We start from the raw sequence: 19504 nt of genomic DNA on the forward strand, positions 1-19504 counted from the left end.
AGTCTTGTTTCCCGGGGCTAAATAAGTGAAATTGAGAAAATGGAGCTGTTTACTGAAAGGAATGAAAGGGTAGTGCAAGATATATGTCAAAGTAACAGTTATTCTTTCCCCTTTTCCCTTGCCATCTCCTCTTCATCTGTCAGTGGTGCTGGAGTCTCCGGCTTCTTGTCGTTGGCTTCTGAATAGAATTCAAATGTTTATTTCATTACACTAATTAAAAAATTTATATTGGATAAGAGAACATTTAATTATGTAAAAAAAAAACATTAGACTATGTGGAAAAAGCAACTACACATTGAAACAGACATTGAATTATATTTATTGAATATGTCAAATGTTTGTAAAGTCATGTAGCCTACACTCATTAACCTTTCACACTTAAAGCTTTACTTGACCTAATTATGTTTTTAAGTTAAACATTCTTCTGCTGACACTTTTTTTTTGCCCATGGAATACAATTAAAATGAAGATTAGTTCAATATCTTACATTATAACAGTGATTAAGAATTAAGGTAACGTATTGCATAGACTTTTTGTTGGAAGCTATGGTGAACTTTAATTTCAGAGCTACATTGATCATGGTTTTTCATAGTTGTGGTGAACACGCTAAACTTAGAGTCACCATACTCAGAATGGATTGAGTTAACTCTGTTCAGCTGTTCAGAAACCGAAAACTCAGATTTTCCTCCGGGTAAGTCAGGGTAATCTCAGGGTAAGTCAACTTCGAAGTTTGGAACACAGAGTTTGTTGAACCTGCTTTCTGGAATACACCCCTGGTTGAGTTGTGTTTATTGATGTGGTTGAGTTGTTTGTTTATCTGGTTGAGTAGTTTGTTGATCTGGTTGAGTTGTGTTTATTGATGTGGTTGAGTTGTTTGTTTATCTGGTTGAGTAGTTTGTTGATCTGGTTGAGTTGTGTTTATTGATGTGGTTGAGTTGTTTGTTTATCTGGTTGAGTAGTTTGTTGATCTGGTTGAGTTGTTTGTTGATCTGGTCGAGTTGTTTGTTGATCTGGTTGAGTTGTTTGTTGATCTGGTCGAGTTGTTTGTTGATCTGGTCGAGTTGTTTGTTGATCTGGTTGAGTAGTTTGTTGATCTGGTTGAGTTGTTTGTTAATCTGGTTGAGTTGTTTGTTGATCTGGTTGAGTTGTTTGTTGATCTGGTTGAGTTGTTTGTTGATCTGGTTGAGTAGTTTGTTGATCTGGTTGAGTTATTTGTTGATCTGGTTGAGTTGTTTGTTGATCTGGTTGAGTAGTTTGTTGATCTGGTTGAGTTGTTTGTTGATCTGGTTGAGTTGTTTGTTGATCTGGTTTAGTTGTTTGTTGATCTGGTTGAGTAGTTTGTTGATCTGGTTGAGTTATTTGTTGATCTGGTTGAGTTGTTTGTTGATCTGGTTGAGTTGTTTGTTGATCTGGTTGAGTTGTTTATTGATGTGGTCTAGTTGTTTGTTGATCTGGTTGAGTTGTTTGTTGATCTGGTTGAGTTGTTTGTTGATCTGGTTGAGTTGTTTGTTGATCTGGTTGAGTTGTTTGTTGATCTGGTTGAGTTGTTTGTTGATGTGGTCGAGTTGTTTGTTGATGTGGTCGAGTTGTTTGTTGATGTGGTCGAGTTGTTTGTTGATCTGGTCGAGTTGTTTGTTGATCTGGTCGAGTTGTTTGTTGATCTGGTCGAGTTGTTTGTTGATCTGGTCGAGTTGTTTGTTGATCTGGTCGAGTTGTTTGTTGATCTGGTCGAGTTGTTTGTTGATCTGGTCGAGTTGTTTGTTGATCTGGTCGAGTTGTTTGTTGATGTGGTCGAGTTGTTTGTTGATCTGGTCGAGTTGTTTGTTGATCTGGTCGAGTTGTTTGTTGATGTGGTCGAGTTGTTTGTTGATCTGGTCGAGTTGTTTGTTGATCTGGTCGAGTTGTTTGTTGATCTGGTCGAGTTGTTTGTTGATCTGGTCGAGTTGTTTGTTGATCTGGTCGAGTTGTTTGTTGATGTGGTCGAGTTGTTTGTTGATGTGGTCGAGTTGTTTGTTGATCTGGTCGAGTTGTTTGTTGATCTGGTCGAGTTGTTTGTTGATCTGGTCGAGTTGTTTGTTGATCTGGTCGAGTTGTTTGTTGATCTGGTCGAGTTGTTTGTTGATCTGGTCGAGTTGTTTGTTGATCTGGTCGAGTTGTTTGTTGATCTGGTCGAGTTGTTTGTTGATCTGGTCGAGTTGTTTGTTGATCTGGTCGAGTTGTTTGTTGATCTGGTCGAGTTGTTTGTTGATGTGGTCGAGTTGTTTGTTGATGTGGTCGAGTTGTTTGTTGATGTGGTCGAGTTGTTTGTTGATCTGGTCGAGTTGTTTGTTGATCTGGTCGAGTTGTTTGTTGATCTGGTCGAGTTGTTTGTTGATCTGGTCGAGTTGTTTGTTGATCTGGTCGAGTTGTTTGTTGATCTGGTCGAGTTGTTTGTTGATCTGGTCGAGTTGTTTGTTGATCTGGTCGAGTTGTTTGTTGATCTGGTCGAGTTGTTTGTTGATCTGGTCGAGTTGTTTGTTGATCTGGTCGAGTTGTTTGTTGATCTGGTCGAGTTGTTTGTTGATCTGGTCGAGTTGTTTGTTGATCTGGTCGAGTTGTTTGTTGATGTGGTCGAGTTGTTTGTTGATGTGGTCGAGTTGTTTGTTGATGTGGTCGAGTTGTTTGTTGATGTGGTCGAGTTGTTTGTTGATCTGGTCGAGTTGTTTGTTGATCTGGTCGAGTTGTTTGTTGATCTGGTCGAGTTGTTTGTTGATCTGGTCGAGTTGTTTGTTGATCTGGTCGAGTTGTTTGTTGATCTGGTTGAGTTGTTTGTTGATCTGGGGCCCGTTTTACGTATGTCGCTAACTCAGTTAGCTGGATTTGATTGTTGACGATTTGGCGTGATCTTGGATCGTTTGGTTCTTCGAAGCTCATCCCGGAGCTGCTGTCATAGCAACAGGTCCGTAAGCTTAAACCTGATCGGGAGCAGGCTTATTTCATGTAAACAGGATTAGATCGCTTCTTTTCAACCAGAACTGATACTCAAAATATGTCTGCTACCACCGCTACTTTATTACAAGAGTATCGTACTGATCCAGGGACAATAATTTAAAATAATAATCATTTAAAAATTATTTTAAAATAATATAAAAATGCTGTGTAGTCCATAACAGCCTACTATAAACACAGCCAGTTTTACTCACTGAAATATTTATTTGTCATAAAATTATTACTTCATAATTGTATTAGAGTCTTACACACATGCTATACAGATAATAGACTTGTGCATTATTTTGAGTGATGACTGTTATTATAAAAGTGGCTTGATGGAGTGCAGGAGATGCAGATAACATGATATTGACCCTTAAGAAACTTTCATTAATGCGGTCACGTAACAAATCTGTCCAAATATAAAATGAAATGAATAGATAATTTCTACATTGAAATAAAAATGTAAAGACTGCACAACTATTATAAATCGCGAATCTAAATAATTGGGAATCATGTAAAAAATTCTAATAAAATAAAGACATGCATCTATTATCTGTTTCATGTATCTATTATAACATTTATGTAGTTTTGTTTGCTTGGCTGTTTCCTTATAAAAGTCCAGAAATTTGTCAAGTTTTTCATCAGGTGCCGTTTTAAATTATATGACGTCATTACATTGCCGTCTTGCCACCAGCCAATCGCTGCACTGATGATCATGGTTTCGAGTATCGATACATATCCCCTTTTAAGCCAACACATGAACGTGCAATTATCTCAGATAACTCAATCTAGCGATACTAATCATACACAACAGGTGTGTTCGAAGAACCCAATTAGCCGGATCATGATTAGCACGATGATATCATCTTGGATGTGTCATTTGATCTCGGATGTAATAAGCGACGTACGAAGAACGGGCCCCAGGTTGAGTAGTTTGTTGATCTGGTTGAGTAGTTTGTTGATCTGGTTGAGTAGTTTGTTGATCTGGTTGAGTAGTTTGTTGATCTGGTTGAGTTGTTTGTTGATCTTGAGTAGTTTGTTGATCTGGTTGAGTAGTTTGTTGATCTGGTTGAGTAGTTTGTTGATCTGGTTGAGTAATTCATTGATCTGGTTGAGTTGTTTATTGATGTGGTCTAGTTGTTTGTTGATCTTGTTGAGTAGTTTGTTGATCTGGTTGAGTTGTTTGTTGATCTGGTTGAGTTGTTTATTGATTTGGTTGAGTTGTTTGTTGATCTGGTTGAGTAATTCATTGATGTGGTCTAGTTGTTTGTTGATCTGGTTGAGTTGTTTGTTTTATCTGGTTGAGTAATTCATTGATCTGGTTGAGTTGTTTATTGATGTGGTCTAGTTGTTTGTTGATCTGGTTGAGTTGTTTGTTGATCTGGTTGAGTTGTTTGTTGATCTTGTTGAGTAGTTTGTTGATCTGGTTGAGTTGTTTATTGATCTGGTTGAGTTGTTTGTTGATCTGGTTGAGTAATTCATTGATCTGGTTGAGTTGTTTATTGATGTGGTCTAGTTGTTTATTGATCTGGTTGAGTTGTTTGTTGATCTGGTTGAGTTGTTTGTTGATCTGGTTGAGTAATTCATTGATCTGGTTGAGTTGTTTGTTGATCTGGTTGAGTTGTTTGTTGATCTTGTTGAGTAGTTTGTTGATCTGGTTGAGTTGTTTATTGATCTGGTTGAGTTGTTTGTTGATCTGGTTGAGTAATTCATTGATCTGGTTGAGTTGTTTATTGATGTGGTCTAGTTGTTTGTTGATCTGGTCGAGTTGTTTGTTGATCTGGTTGAGTTGTTTGTTTATCTGGTTGAGTTGTTTGTTGATCTGGTTGAGTTGTTTGTTTATCTGGTTGAGTAATTCATTGATCTGGTTGAGTTGTTTATTGATGTGGTCTAGTTGTTTATTGATCTGGTTGAGTTGTTTGTTGATCTGGTTGAGTTGTTTGTTGATCTGGTTGAGTAATTCATTGATGTGGTCTAGTTGTTTGTTGATCTGGTTGAGTTGTTTGTTGATCTTGTTGAGTAGTTTGTTGATCTGGTTGAGTTGTTTGTTGATGTGGTCGAGTTGTTTGTTGATCTGGTCGAGTTGTTTGTTGATCTGGTTGAGTTGTTTGTTTATCTGGTTGAGTTGTTTATTGATGTGGTCTAGTTGTTTGTTGATCTGGTTGAGTTGTTTGTTGATCTTGTTGAGTAGTTTGTTGATCTGGTTGAGTTGTTTGTTGATCTGGTTGAGTAATTCATTGATCTGGTTGAGTTGTTTATTGATGTGGTCTAGTTGTTTATTGATCTGGTTGAGTTGTTTGTTGATCTGGTTGAGTAATTCATTGATGTGGTCTAGTTGTTTGTTGATCTGGTTGAGTTGTTTATTGATCTGGTTGAGTTGTTTATTGATCTGGTTGAGTTGTTTGTTGATCTGGTTGAGTTGTTTGTTGATCTGGTTGAGTTGTTTGTTGATCTTGTTGAGTAGTTTGTTGATCTGGTTGAGTTGTTTATTGATCTGGTTGAGTTGTTTGTTGATCTGGTTGAGTAATTCATTGATCTGGTTGAGTTGTTTATTGATGTGGTCTAGTTGTTTGTTGATCTGGTCGAGTTGTTTGTTGATCTGGTTGAGTTGTTTGTTTATCTGGTTGAGTTGTTTGTTGATCTGGTTGAGTTGTTTGTTTATCTGGTTGAGTAATTCATTGATCTGGTTGAGTTGTTTATTGATGTGGTCTAGTTGTTTATTGATCTGGTTGAGTTGTTTGTTGATCTGGTTGAGTTGTTTGTTGATCTGGTTGAGTAATTCATTGATGTGGTCTAGTTGTTTGTTGATCTGGTTGAGTTGTTTGTTGATCTTGTTGAGTAGTTTGTTGATCTGGTTGAGTTGTTTGTTGATGTGGTCGAGTTGTTTGTTGATCTGGTCGAGTTGTTTGTTGATCTGGTTGAGTTGTTTGTTTATCTGGTTGAGTTGTTTATTGATGTGGTCTAGTTGTTTGTTGATCTGGTTGAGTTGTTTGTTGATCTTGTTGAGTAGTTTGTTGATCTGGTTGAGTTGTTTATTGATCTGGTTGAGTTGTTTGTTGATCTGGTTGAGTAATTCATTGATCTGGTTGAGTTGTTTATTGATGTGGTCTAGTTGTTTATTGATCTGGTTGAGTTGTTTGTTGATCTGGTTGAGTTGTTTGTTGATCTGGTTGAGTAATTCATTGATGTGGTCTAGTTGTTTGTTGATCTGGTTGAGTTGTTTATTGATCTGGTTGAGTTGTTTGTTGATCTGGTTGAGTTGTTTGTTGATCTGGTTGAGTTGTTTGTTGATCTTGTTGAGTAGTTTGTTGATCTGGTTGAGTTGTTTATTGATCTGGTTGAGTTGTTTGTTGATCTGGTTGAGTAATTCATTGATCTGGTTGAGTTGTTTATTGATGTGGTCTAGTTGTTTGTTGATCTGGTCGAGTTGTTTGTTGATCTGGTTGAGTTGTTTGTTTATCTGGTTGAGTTGTTTGTTGATCTGGTTGAGTTGTTTGTTTATCTGGTTGAGTAATTCATTGATCTGGTTGAGTTGTTTATTGATGTGGTCTAGTTGTTTATTGATCTGGTTGAGTTGTTTGTTGATCTGGTTGAGTTGTTTGTTGATCTGGTTGAGTAATTCATTGATGTGGTCTAGTTGTTTGTTGATCTGGTTGAGTTGTTTGTTGATCTTGTTGAGTAGTTTGTTGATCTGGTTGAGTTGTTTGTTGATGTGGTCGAGTTGTTTGTTGATGTGGTCGAGTTGTTTGTTGATCTGGTCGAGTTGTTTGTTGATCTGGTTGAGTTGTTTGTTTATCTGGTTGAGTTGTTTGTTGATCTGGTTGAGTTGTTTGTTGATCTGGTTGAGTTGTTTGTTTATCTGGTTGAGTAATTCATTGATCTGGTTGAGTTGTTTGTTGAATTGGTCTAGTTGTTTATTGACCTGGTTGAGTTGTTTGTTGATCTGGTTGAGTTATTTGTTGATCTGGTTGAGTTGTTTGTTGATCTGGTTTAGTTGTTTGTTGATCTTGTTGAGTAGTTTGTTGATCTGGTTGAGTTGTTTATTGATCTGGTTGAGTTGTTTGTTGATCTGGTTGAGTAATTCATTGATCTGGTTGAGTTGTTTATTGATGTGGTCTAGTTGTTTATTGATCTGGTTGAGTTGTTTGTTGATCTGGTTGAGTTGTTTGTTGATCTGGTTGAGTAATTCATTGATGTGGTCTAGTTGTTTGTTGATCTGGTTGAGTTGTTTATTGATCTGGTTGAGTTGTTTGTTGATCTGGTTGAGTTGTTTGTTGATCTGGTTGAGTAATTCATTGATGTGGTCTAGTTGTTTGTTGATCTGGTTGAGTTGTTTGTTGATCTGGTTGAGTTGTTTGTTGATGTGGTCTAGTTGTTTGTTGATCTGGTTGAGTTGTTTGTTGATCTGGTTGAGTTGTTTGTTGATGTGGTCTAGTTGTTTGTTGATGTGGTCTAGTTGTTTGTTGATCTGGTTGAGTTGTTTGTTGATCTGGTTGAGTTGTTTGTTGATCTGGTTGAGTTGTTTGTTGATCTGGTTGAGTTGTTTGTTGATCTGGTTGAGTTGTTTGTTGATCTGGTTGAGTTGTTTGTTGATCTGGTTGAGTAATTCGTTGATGTGGTTGAGTTGTTTGTTGATCTGGTTGAGTTGTTTGTTGATCTGGTTGAGTTGTTTGTTGATGTGGTCTAGTTGTTTGTTGATGTGGTTGAGTAGTTTGTTGATCTGGTTGAGTTGTTTGTTGATCTGGTTGAGTTGTTTGTTGATCTGGTTGAGTTGTTTGTTGATCTGGTTGAGTTGTTTGTTGATGTGATGTGATAACGATTCCAATTGCTAGGGTTCAGTATTGGCCGATACAGATACCAATCTGAGAGCAGTGAAGTTTTTTCCCCCCTTTTAAATAAATGTAGAATTTATATATTTCGGTGTGAGGAACTGATAATCATTCATTCACAATCTACTATATACATACTACTTCATTAAAAATAAAATAAACTATAAATTTTGAAAAATATAGGCCTATGCACATTCATAATCTGTGACAAAAAAAATATCATAAACTAGGTTAGTGAATAATTTCCGCAGCAAAAGTGATTCTAGAGAAATCATTGCACAATAATTTTAGAAATCCAAACATTTAGTGAAAAAACTATTTTGTGGGGTACAAATTGGTATTATTATAAAATCCATTCATTAAAACATTAATGAATGTATTTATATATAAGTATATACTATAAATTAAAATAAATTTATTTTAAATGTATAGCTTTTTTTAATAATCAAAACAAATACAGTGCACCACGAAGCATTAACAATGTGCGCATCCGGTGTGGAGAATGATGGACTTGAAGCAACTCGGCGTCACAGCCGCATCATTCTGCACACCGGATGTGCACATCGTAAGCGTTTCGTGTTAAAAAATGCAAAGCACAAACAGAAGAGACATTGATGCAGAGTGTCTTATACATGTGCAACAGTTACCGAGCCTTTCTTTTAACAACTTTAAATTTCAGTTTCTGTGCACGTCAAAAACAATTTATAGTCTTTTCTACGCCCGTGTTTTGTTCTCACAGACACCTGGTAGCAAGTAACAAAACAACATTAAACTCCAGAAAGAAGTTGAAGTACTTTTTGCAAATTCATAGATATATATTTACAAATCAAGTATAATAACGGGAACACAGAACGATCTTGGAAAGAGCTTTACTGAGCTGAATATCGTTACCGAACGTGACCAGGGTTTAAAGGCTTAAAGGCTGACTGACAGACACAGCAGAGAAAAGAGTTTGTGTTAACTTTAATGTAAGGACTTAAATATTCATATGTAGCTCACATTAAACTATTGTATGGCTTCAGAAGTATTACAGAATAATTTGCACAATCCAAAAAAAAAACCCTTGGATCCTGAATACCCGATCTGAGAAAAAAGGCAGTATCGGAGCCAATACCCAATTTGAATATCGGATCGGTGCATCTCTAGTTGAGTAATTTGTTGATCTGGTTGAGGTGTGTTTGTGGGCTCAATCAAGGCTGTTTGTTTTGGCTCCTGGAGTCGTTCTGTTGATGCTCTTGTTTAAAACTCTCCTCAGGTTACACACTTTGAGTAAGATTAGAGCGACTGAGTGATTTACTGTGGCTCTGAGCTCTTGTACAGCCGCTATTGTGTAAACCCGCCTTTCCCTGCTCTCTGCGGCTCATCTGTGCAGCTCCACGGGTGGAATGAAAAGACCCAATTATTTGATGAGGGTTAGAGATTGACGGCTCTAAAGAGTCGTGCTGAGCGAGCAGATCAAGACATTATCACCCGACACAGGGCTTTCCAGAGCCAAACATGCTCAGATAGATAAACTCCCAAAACGGAGAATTTCTACTTTAAACCTGCATTCACTTTATGACTCAGAACTTCTACATTTACATTCACTTTAATGCATTTGGTAGGTGCCTCGATCCAAAGCAACATGCTTTGCATTCAAGGCATTTTTTAAAATCAGTTCATGTATTTCCTGGGAATTGAACCCATGACGTTGGAATTGCAAGAAGTTGATCTTGTGTCAGTTCCAATGTTTTCAGATGTTCACTTGCAGTGAAATGTTTGAACATGTTTTTTTCTGCTTCTGTTTATATACATCATTATATACATTGTAGACAAATTTAAATTGCTCCTTCTTATGAAATTTATTATACAACTAATATCTGAATTATTCTTCTAGACAAAGGCGTTTTCATATTATTCGATTACTTCATCATTTCCAGACCTCCTTGAATGTTATTTCAGAGTTTTATCACTTTTCTGTGCATCAATTATTTTTCAAATCTGTTAGTTTTCATTTATTTTTGACAGTTCATTCAGGTTATGTGTGTCAATCTGTGAGCTCAGCACGTCACAGATGATGACGTAATATGTACACAGAGACTGTATTTATGTGTGCAGAGCGAGTTTGTCTGGATTTCAGAGATTCACCTGATATTAGAGACACTGACGCTCCCTCCTGTGGTTTTCTTTTGTTTGGTTGTCTGTGTCTGGTTTGTGATCTCCGAGGAGCCCGTCTCTCTGTGACCCAGTGAACTGTGTCCGAGCATCAGAAATCAGAGTTATTTTTGACTCTTATTTAGCTGTCAGCGATCCTCTCACGCCCTGCGGTAACGTGATTAACCCACCACTTACTGTAAACCTGCTTACAGATTTAGACAGACATGAGAAACAATACAGCCATCATGGAGAAAACAAGGATCGGCTTGCATTTTTAGGAGACTGCAGAGAAAATACACACAGTGCAAGAGCATGTGTTGTAGATTCAGAGCCTTTATTGGTTTTATTTATGAAACGGCATACTGATTTATTTTTTTAGTTTAATGATTAATCATTATAAATTATAGTGAAGAAGAGATCAAAATGTCCTTCATCTGTCAGAAAATCAATGAGCACCAAACAATGTTATATTTGTTTTATAATGTTGATATACTCTTTTGAGTTATTTGTTTCTTTTAATATTTATTTTTGTATTTTCTGTATTTTAGTTTTGTTGTGTTTTTGCCATTTTATGTCTTTTAAAGTTTTTATAAATTTTTTCCTGGTTATTTTTACTTTACTTTAAACTAGACATAAAATAAAGAAATAAAATGTTTTTTCTATTATTATGTTTTAGTCTCAGATTTAGTTTTGGTTTGGATCATGAGATTTTTTTTCAGGATTGTTAATGTTATAAAATTAATCAGTTCTGAAACTAATTAAATTTCAGCTGTAAAACAGCTTTACTCAAGACACAATAGTGTCGTTATTTTATAGTTACTATTATGAATATACAAAAACATTTTATATTTATTGCATATACATTGTTTGCTGAATATTGAAGCTATGAAATAGCCTATAAAGCTGACAAAATTCTAGTTTTACAACAATTAAACCCAATAATGCCTTTAAAGCTGTGGCAGGACAGTGAGAGTGTTTGGAAACCTGTTTGGAAACAGTCATTATTTGAGCACTTTCATTAAGTGCAGCTAGAATTGCTTTTAGCAGACACACACACACACAATTCCCATAATCCTTTGCTCTCTGTAACGATGGATGGATGCATTGCTGTGTGTTGCATATGGAGCCACATGGACTGAATTTGCACCAGAGCTGATGGGTCCCTTCAGATGAGCCTTCTGTAGTGTGTGACAGAAGCGGGTTTGATGCATAAGTTCATTTCAGGCGTCACAGCTCAATACTGATCTATGAGCATCTTATATCTCTGAGATAAAGTCCATGAACTTCTGCTGTCTGTTGGAGTTTGCGTGTGTGTGTGTGTGTGTGTGTGTGTGTGTGTGTGTGTGTGTGAGAGAGAGTGTGTGAGTGTGTGAGTGTGTGTTGGAGGTCAGAGGACATGAGGGGAGGAAGACACATAACCTTATTTACAGTTTCCTGTGTGTGTGTGTGTGTGTGTGTGTGTGTACAGAACGGCGGTGTATCCTGGTCAGATGATGTGGATGTTGCTCGTGGAAGAGGGGAAGCATCCAGAGATTTCGCCAAGGTGAGTTTATCCGTGTTCATTTAATTTACTGTAATCTGTTTTTTGCAATTATTTGTGAAATGTACTAGCATTTTCTGCATAAATGTTAGTAAAGTTAGTAAATCCTAGACAAAATGTTTGTTTTTGTTGTGTATTAATGGACCAATTTTATTAATTCATTCTTTTATTTTAAAGGTGCAGTATTATATTAATGTACGCAGTGTTTATAACATTTGTATTATTGTATAATTTACTTAAATCTGTATGTCTACACTTGTTAAAAAATATTGTTGGAGCGTGTTTTGCAAATGCTATTTCATTCTTTCTACTTAAAAATGTCATGTTTAATTAATTTGCTACTTGTGGCATTTACTAGCGATTATTGAAAATTGTATCAAAGTAAATCGTACACCGGTGTGTTTGTTGATTTAATTGATTTTGGGATGATTAATTTCAGATGTGTGTGTTTATGAAGATGTTGATTCTGAGTTTGTGTCTGATAGTTATATGAGCTGGATAACGACCCGCAAAGGAAGGAGTTCCTGGACGACCTTTTCACCTTCATGCAGAAGCGAGGTTAGAGAGATTCATCTGAATCCACATGATTTCAGTCTGATAGTGGAGCGAGTTCATCATATTCAGTGTGTGTGTGTGTGTGTGTGTGTGTGTGTGTGTGTGTTCTTAAGCATGTGCACGCATGTATGTGTGTGTTTTGTTAGTGTAAAGCCTGTGTGATTGATGCTTCATGTCTGGACTGAAACCTGAAGATCTGGATGTGTGTTTATTTGTGCTGAACGTTGAGGGGCCCATCAGGGGCCACTGCAAGTTCACACATGTGAAGGACACAAAACATTTCAACACACACACACACACACACACAGAGAGAGCAGTGGTTTATATCATCATGTAGTAAGATCAGACCCAAGAAAATATTGTTATTTTTAAGAAATTCATACTTTAGTTCATCAAGGACGCATTAAATTGATGAAAAGTAACAGTACAGACATTTAGGATGTTACAGAAGATTTCTGTTTCAAATGAATGCTGTTCTTCTGTGAATCCTGAAAAATAAAATGCATCACTGTTTCCGCAGAAATATTCATCAGCACAACTGTTTTCAACATTGATAATTAGAAATGTAATAATCAGAAATGTTTCTTGGGCAGTAAATCATCATATTAGAATAATTTCTGAAGATCATGTGACACTGAAGACTGGAGGAATGATGCTGAAAATACAGAGCAATGAGTTATATTTGAACAGAGATTCACATTGGAATTGGAATAATGTTTCACTCTTTTTACTGTATTTTTGATCAAAGAAAAATGCAGCCCTGGTGACACTTTTGCATTAGTGCTTCTTAACCTGCTAGTTTATAAAAGAGGTAGAAAAGAAGAGGAAAGTCCTGCTGTGTCTCCAGAGCTGAAGATCACGTCTCGTCAAGCGTCTCTCTGTGAGACGGAAAGGAAGCAAAACCGCAGAATCTCACTTCCGTGTCGAGTGCTTAAATACAGGGAACTCTGTGTGTGTGTGTGTGTGTGTGTGTGTGTGTGTGTGTGTGTGTGTGTGTGTGTGATTCAGCAGCTGTTTTTAACAGAGCGTCAGGGGCCCGTGTTTGAGGCCCCGTATCGAGGAGCTTCAGGAAAGCCACATGCTGATGCAGTTTCATGGCATGCAGCGTCTGGAGCTTTTCAGAGACGTTTAACAGAGTGGTTTTTCCCATCAGCTGTTTCTGTGCAGTCCAGTCTGATAGCACGAGCGCTTCTGTTGAACGCCTCTGAGCGTGAGATGTTAAGGAGCTCATGCAGATGTTGAGCATCAGTTGTGGTTTCACGTCTGGGGTCACAGGTGCAGGAATCCTCGTATAATCTTCATCAGATCATGCCATTATCTGTTTTCTTTATAGATCATCTTATGAACAGTTAAACATAATTTTTTTGACTTTGTAATGTTTAATCAAAACATCATAACTGGGTCTCTGTGGTGACATGTGCAGGATTTCTCCAATGGATTAGTGCTCTTAAGCTCCGACCCCGCAGTTCACACTCATCTGCATACACTTGAGAGCCACGCCCACATCTAAAACAGCCAATCAATAACCGATGCACTGAACCAAGTCTTGCTCTATATTTATTATTCTATGATGATCCGTCTCACTCGTGTGAACGTCACAATATGAAAGGAAAGATTCATAAACTTATCAACTGAATGTGATGTCATACATCGTCAGATTTCTGCCTTAAAAACAAATCATGGCATCGTTTGTTATAAATTATTTGCATTTTGCATTTGATTTAATGAAAAATGCATTTATTTAAATTGCTAGAAACATGCTAGCGACATGCTAGCAATATGCTAATCATGCTAGAAACATGCTAGCAACATGCTAATCAGGGTAAAATCATGCTAGCAACATGCTAGTTACATGCTAATCATGTTGGAAACATGCTAACAACATGCTAATCATGCTAGCAACATGCTTGTCGCGTGCTAGTCATGCTAGAAACATGCTAATCATGCTAGCGACATGTTAACAATATGCTAATCATGCTAGAAATATGCTAGCAACATGTTAATCATGGTAAAATGATGCTAGCAACATGCTAGTCGCATGCTAATCATGCTAGAAACATGCTAGCAACATGCTAATCATGCTTAAATCATGCTAGCAACATGCTAATCATGCTAGCAACATGCTAGTTGCATGTTAATCATGCTAGAAACATGCTAGCGACATGCTAATCATGCTAGCGACATGCTAGTCGCATGTTAATCATGCTAGAAACATGCTAGCAACATGCTAATCATGCTAGAAACAATGCTTAAAATAAGCATAAATCTCTTCATTGTGAAAACAGTTAAAAATAATCATTGTTTAAAATATGGGTTAGCTGCTGGAACAAACAATATTCAGTTAAAATGTATTAAATTGGAATTATTGATGATAAATATATAAAGCAGCTGGTTATTGTGTATTTAAAACAGTTCCAGTTTTATTATTACTATTACAGAAATTATTTTATTGAATTTATCCGTGTTAAAATTGTGTAATCCAAATGGAAGGAAATTATATATGCAACTAAAATACATAAATCCTATGTTCCTGTGGCCCAGTGGTAGAGCATTGCGTTAGCAGCGCAGAAGGTTGTGGGTTCAATTCCCAGAGAACACGTTAGGTAAAAAATGTATAGCCTGAATGCACTGTAAGTTGCTTTGGATAAAAGCGTCTGCTAAATGCATAAATTGAAATGTTTTTTTAGTGAAATTTTGATGATACTCCATATATATTTGAATAATTTTCCCAATTTTGAGTGTTCAGAATACATTTCAATATTCAATATTAGCATGAATTTGGACTATATTAACTATTTATATTTTTTTAATATATTTAAATATATTCCATATTTCAATGTTTTTCAAAATTTTGACAATATTCAGTATTAATCCCACAATTTTTCCTTATTATGATGATATTCAGTATATTTTTTAAATATTTTGTAAAAAAAAAAAAAAAAGAAAGTATTTCTCAAAATGTTTCCTAATTTTGATGGTATTCAGTATATATTTCAATATTTTAAAAAATGTTGACAATATTCCGTATAAATCTCAACATTTGTCCTAATTTTTTTGATATTTAGAATTTATCTCAGCATTTCCCTAATTTTTTAAATATAAATTTTCCTAATTTTGGACGGTTTTTGTTTTTGGGACTATTAATTTCTAATAATTTCTTTTTGTGTTCTGGAGAAGAAAGCAAGTCTTAGTTAGTGTCAGGTTTTGTGTCTCTCTAGCAGATGATGTCCAGAAGCACCTCACAGGACGCTGTGCTGAAATAAGATGTTGTTTTGATTTATCGGCTGGTTCTTCCTGTGTTTGGAGCTGCATTCGGGGCCTCGGGGGCCTCTGAAACTTGATAAAGTGGGTTTGCGGGGCTGGATTAGAGGCCCAGTGTCTCATAGCGTGATTTATGAACCTCTGAAACGCACAACTACACGTCTGATCGAGCCGAGGCAGAGATGAACACCAGAAAGAAACGGCTGTGGATGAGTGAAATAGAAAAACAGCAGTCGTGCAGAAACGAGTGATTTCTCTGAGACCGAAGCAGGGCGGGGTCCGACATCCCATCTGCTTCTTAATCCGTCCGTCCTGAATCAAAGGCGTTTATTCTTAGTATCTATATATTTATCTTTGATTATATGATGAGGGTTTGTGTGTGAATGTGTTTTCGCTCCAGAATAACATTCGGGATGGGTTTTAAATGATATGGTGAAGCTGAAAGGCACTTATCATTTCTATATAAATATCCTCTTCCTGTCTCTGTCCTTCCGCACTTCCTGTTTAATCTCTTTCTTCACACTTTCACGCTGCTAGTTATGATTAATCTCACATTTTCCAGTTATCACATTATAATAATAATGATTCACTTAAACCAGTTAGACTGGATTATTTTCATATCCTTTACAAAACGCAATAGAAATTGAACGCAACACACCTTTACATATAAACTTCTGTTCAAAGTGTAATACTTTTATTCATCAAGACTGCATTAAATTGATCAATTGATCACATTAAAGACATTTTATACTGTGTTACAGTAGATGTCTATTTCAAATAAATGCTGTTCTTTCTATTCATCTGTGAATCCTGAAAAATAAAATGCATCACGGTTTCTGCAGAAATATTGTGCAGCACAACTGTTTTCAACATAATAATAATCAGAAATGTTTCTTGAGCAGTAAATCATCATATCAGAATGATTTCTGAAGATCATGTGACACTGAAGACTGATGCTGAAAATACAGTGGAGCATCACAGAAATAAATTACACTTTAACACAGATTCACACAGAACACAGTTGTTTTAAATTAGAATAATATTTCAGATTTTTACAGTATTTTTGATCTAATAAATGAGCCAAAGCTTCGGATCTGTAGTGTATGAAGGGAAGAGCAGCTGATGCTGATGGCTTCATCTAACTCATTGATTACGCTGGGGGTCGATCCTTTATTTGACCTCTGACAGTGTGTGTGTGTGTGTGTGTGACCTCTGTGACCCCTGAGCATCTCCTCTCTTCATCAGGATGTGAAAGCATCAGTGTTTCTGCTCCAGAATAAGCAGCATGTGAATCCGGCTCTGCTCCGATCTGTATTTCTCTCGTTCCTCTCGTGTTTCAGTGAGGTGTTGATCAGATCCCGATCTCTTCTGCTTCCCCGGAGGATCACACTGACTCTAGTTACACTTAAATTGGCATCTCAATTTTCGCGCCGTCGAGTCTTTTGAGTGTCCTGCTCTCCTCTTGGGTTTATCTGTGCAGGTGACCCGTCTTCAGGAGTCACATTACAGCCCTCATCTGCTCTCGATGTGGTGCGCTTTACTGCCTTTATTCTTCTGTGAAACACAAGCCAAGATATCCTGAAAGATGTCTCCAAAAAGTGTTTGTGGAGAGTTGCATCCAGTGTAGTTTAGACCCTATTGATTTCCAGAAGTTCTTCTTTTGTGTGTCACTGAGATATGTGAATTTGAGAATTTTTTTTCATTATATTTTGTTTGAGTTTTCCTATTTTGATTTCTTTTTTTATTATTATTTATTTTTTTTTTAAAATTCAGTATAAGTTATTTTAGCCTATAAGGTTAAACTATATGAAAAAGATAAATTTAAAATAGATAAAATAATTACAGATAAATTTATTAATTATTAATTAAATTATATTTCATTTAAATTAACATTTTGGTCAATATATTAATTTATTTATAATAATTTTGTTGTTTTAATTAACTAATAACCCTGGTTCAGTCTATAATTAATTTATTTTAAAATATATATTTTATTTCATTTAAAGTTTATTAAAGTGTGGTTTTCATTCAATAATAACCCTGGTTCAGTCTCAAAATCTATTTTATGTTTCATTTAAAGTGTATATTATTCAAAGTAACAAATATATACAGTACAGACCAAAGTTTGGAAACATTACTATTTTTAATGTTTTTGAAAAGTTTCTTCAGCTCATCAAGCCTGCATTTATTTGATCAAAAATACAGAAAAACAGTAATATTGTGAAATATTATTACAACTTAAAATAATAGTTTTCTATTTGAATATACTTTAAAAAAATAATGTATTCCTGTGATGCAAAGCTGAATTTTCAGCATCATTACTCCAGCCTTCAGTGTCACATGTAACATCAGTCGATCACATGATCCTGTAGAAATCATTCTAATATTCTGATTTATTATGAGTGTTGGAAACAGTTCTGCTGTCTCATATATTTGATCAATAAAAGGTTAAAAAGAACTGCATTTATTAAAAAAAATAAAATTCTAATAATATATATTCTAATAATATATTTTCTTTACTATCACTTTTTATCAATTTAACACATCTTTGCTGAATAAAAGTATTGATTTTATTTTAAAAAAGAAAGAAAAATAATTACTGACCCCAAATTACTGACCAGTAGTGTATATTGTTATTACAAAATATTTATATTTTAAAAACATAGCCTCTTTTTTCTTTACTTTTTATTCATCAAAGTATCCTAAAAAAGTATCACATGTTCTGAACAAATATTAAGCAGCAGAACTATTTCCAACTTTGATAATGAATCATCATATTAGAATGATTTCTAAAGGATCATGTGATAATGATCCTAAAAATTCAGCTTTGCATCACAGAAATAAATGATAATTTAAAGTATAATACATTTAAAAACAATTATTTTGAATTGTAATAATATTTCACAATATTATATTTTTTTCTGTATTTTTGATCAAATAAATGCAGGCTTGATGAGCAGAAGAAACTTCTTTCAAAAACATAAAAAATAGTAATGTTCCAAACTTTTGGTCTGTACTGTATATATATATATATATATATATATATTCTTTTTTTGGTTTATTTATTTTATAAATTTGGTTTCGTGTGTAACTGGTTCAGTTAAAAATTTAATTTCATTGACAGGTTATTTTATTTACAGTAGCATTTTTATGGTTTTAATTGACTAATAACCCTATATATAATTAGTTCTGAATCATTTTCGCTGCAGACATGATGAATGATTCCTCAAATCATGCTTCTGTCTAGTGAAATCATAGTGAATCAGCATTAATCTTAATAACTCAACAGTCTCTGGTCTCTCATCTACAGCGGTTAGTTCAGATGTTTCATGCTCGTTCTTGACCCAGCCGTTAACAGACAGTAAGATGCGAGGCTGATAATCAGACAAGTGATGACTCCTTCAGTTCTTCTAAACAAATGCGACTCATTTGATGCAGAAAATGGAAATGTTTTTTCTGGCAGGATTTGCTTGTGATTTTCGTTTTTCTCTCTGTCATGTCTGACATGTTTTTGTGCGCATATGGAAATGTTTCAACGTAGCTTTCCATCGAGTGTGTTATTATATTGCACGGAGGAAGAGACATGATCAGGTTTGTTTCTTTCTGAGGGTTTCCTCATCACGGTCAACATGAAACATGTTTGCAACTCGATTTTTATAGATCAGGTTAGTTTCTGGCGCGAACACGTATTATAATATCCATGCAATGTTCCTGCAGTAATGTGTGTGTTCTCGTCACATGTAAACACACAGTACTGTAGGTTTGTCCTGCTGCTGGATCAGACAGACTTGTCTTGGCTCTGTGTATGAATAAATCTGTCATGTGGCACGATACAAACTAAATAAAGCAGATTCCCTGCAGTCATTGGGCGTTACCTTTTATGTCCCTGACCTGGCATTAAAAATAAAACAAGCCTGTCACTCTCTGCCTCTGAATTATTCACACACCTCCGTCATGTGAAATCAGCCATATTTAATGTGGATATCTGAATGTCAGACTATTGATTGAGTTGAGGAGCCCTGCGACAGACTCTCAGCTGAGTTACAGCTCAAGGGCTCCTCACCTTCCAGTTTTTATCTGGGTTACTGGATGAAGAGTGAATTTTATATGTAAAGATAATTTTATATCTTGTGTAGTTCCTGTGGCTCAGTGGTAGGGCATTGAGTTAGCAACACAAAAGGTTGTGGGTTCGATTCCCAGGGAACACAGGTTG

The 19504-nt window shown here is 35.7% G+C and overlaps 1 protein-coding gene across 1 annotated transcript in view; it reads left to right on the forward strand.

Moving 5' to 3' along the window:
* Positions 1-19504, forward strand: part of si:dkey-205h23.1 (AT-rich interactive domain-containing protein 3B) — a 45843-nt gene that overhangs the window by 16534 nt on the left and 9805 nt on the right. The window contains exons 3-4 of the mRNA XM_059565424.1: positions 11404-11478; positions 11961-12033. Of these exons, the coding sequence (XP_059421407.1) occupies positions 11404-11478; positions 11961-12033 (148 nt within the window). The remainder of the gene's footprint in view (positions 1-11403; positions 11479-11960; positions 12034-19504) is intronic.

This window comes from Carassius carassius, chromosome 13 (genome assembly GCF_963082965.1).
Source record: "Carassius carassius chromosome 13, fCarCar2.1, whole genome shotgun sequence".
In the NCBI taxonomy this organism is placed as follows: Eukaryota; Metazoa; Chordata; class Actinopteri; order Cypriniformes; family Cyprinidae; genus Carassius; species Carassius carassius.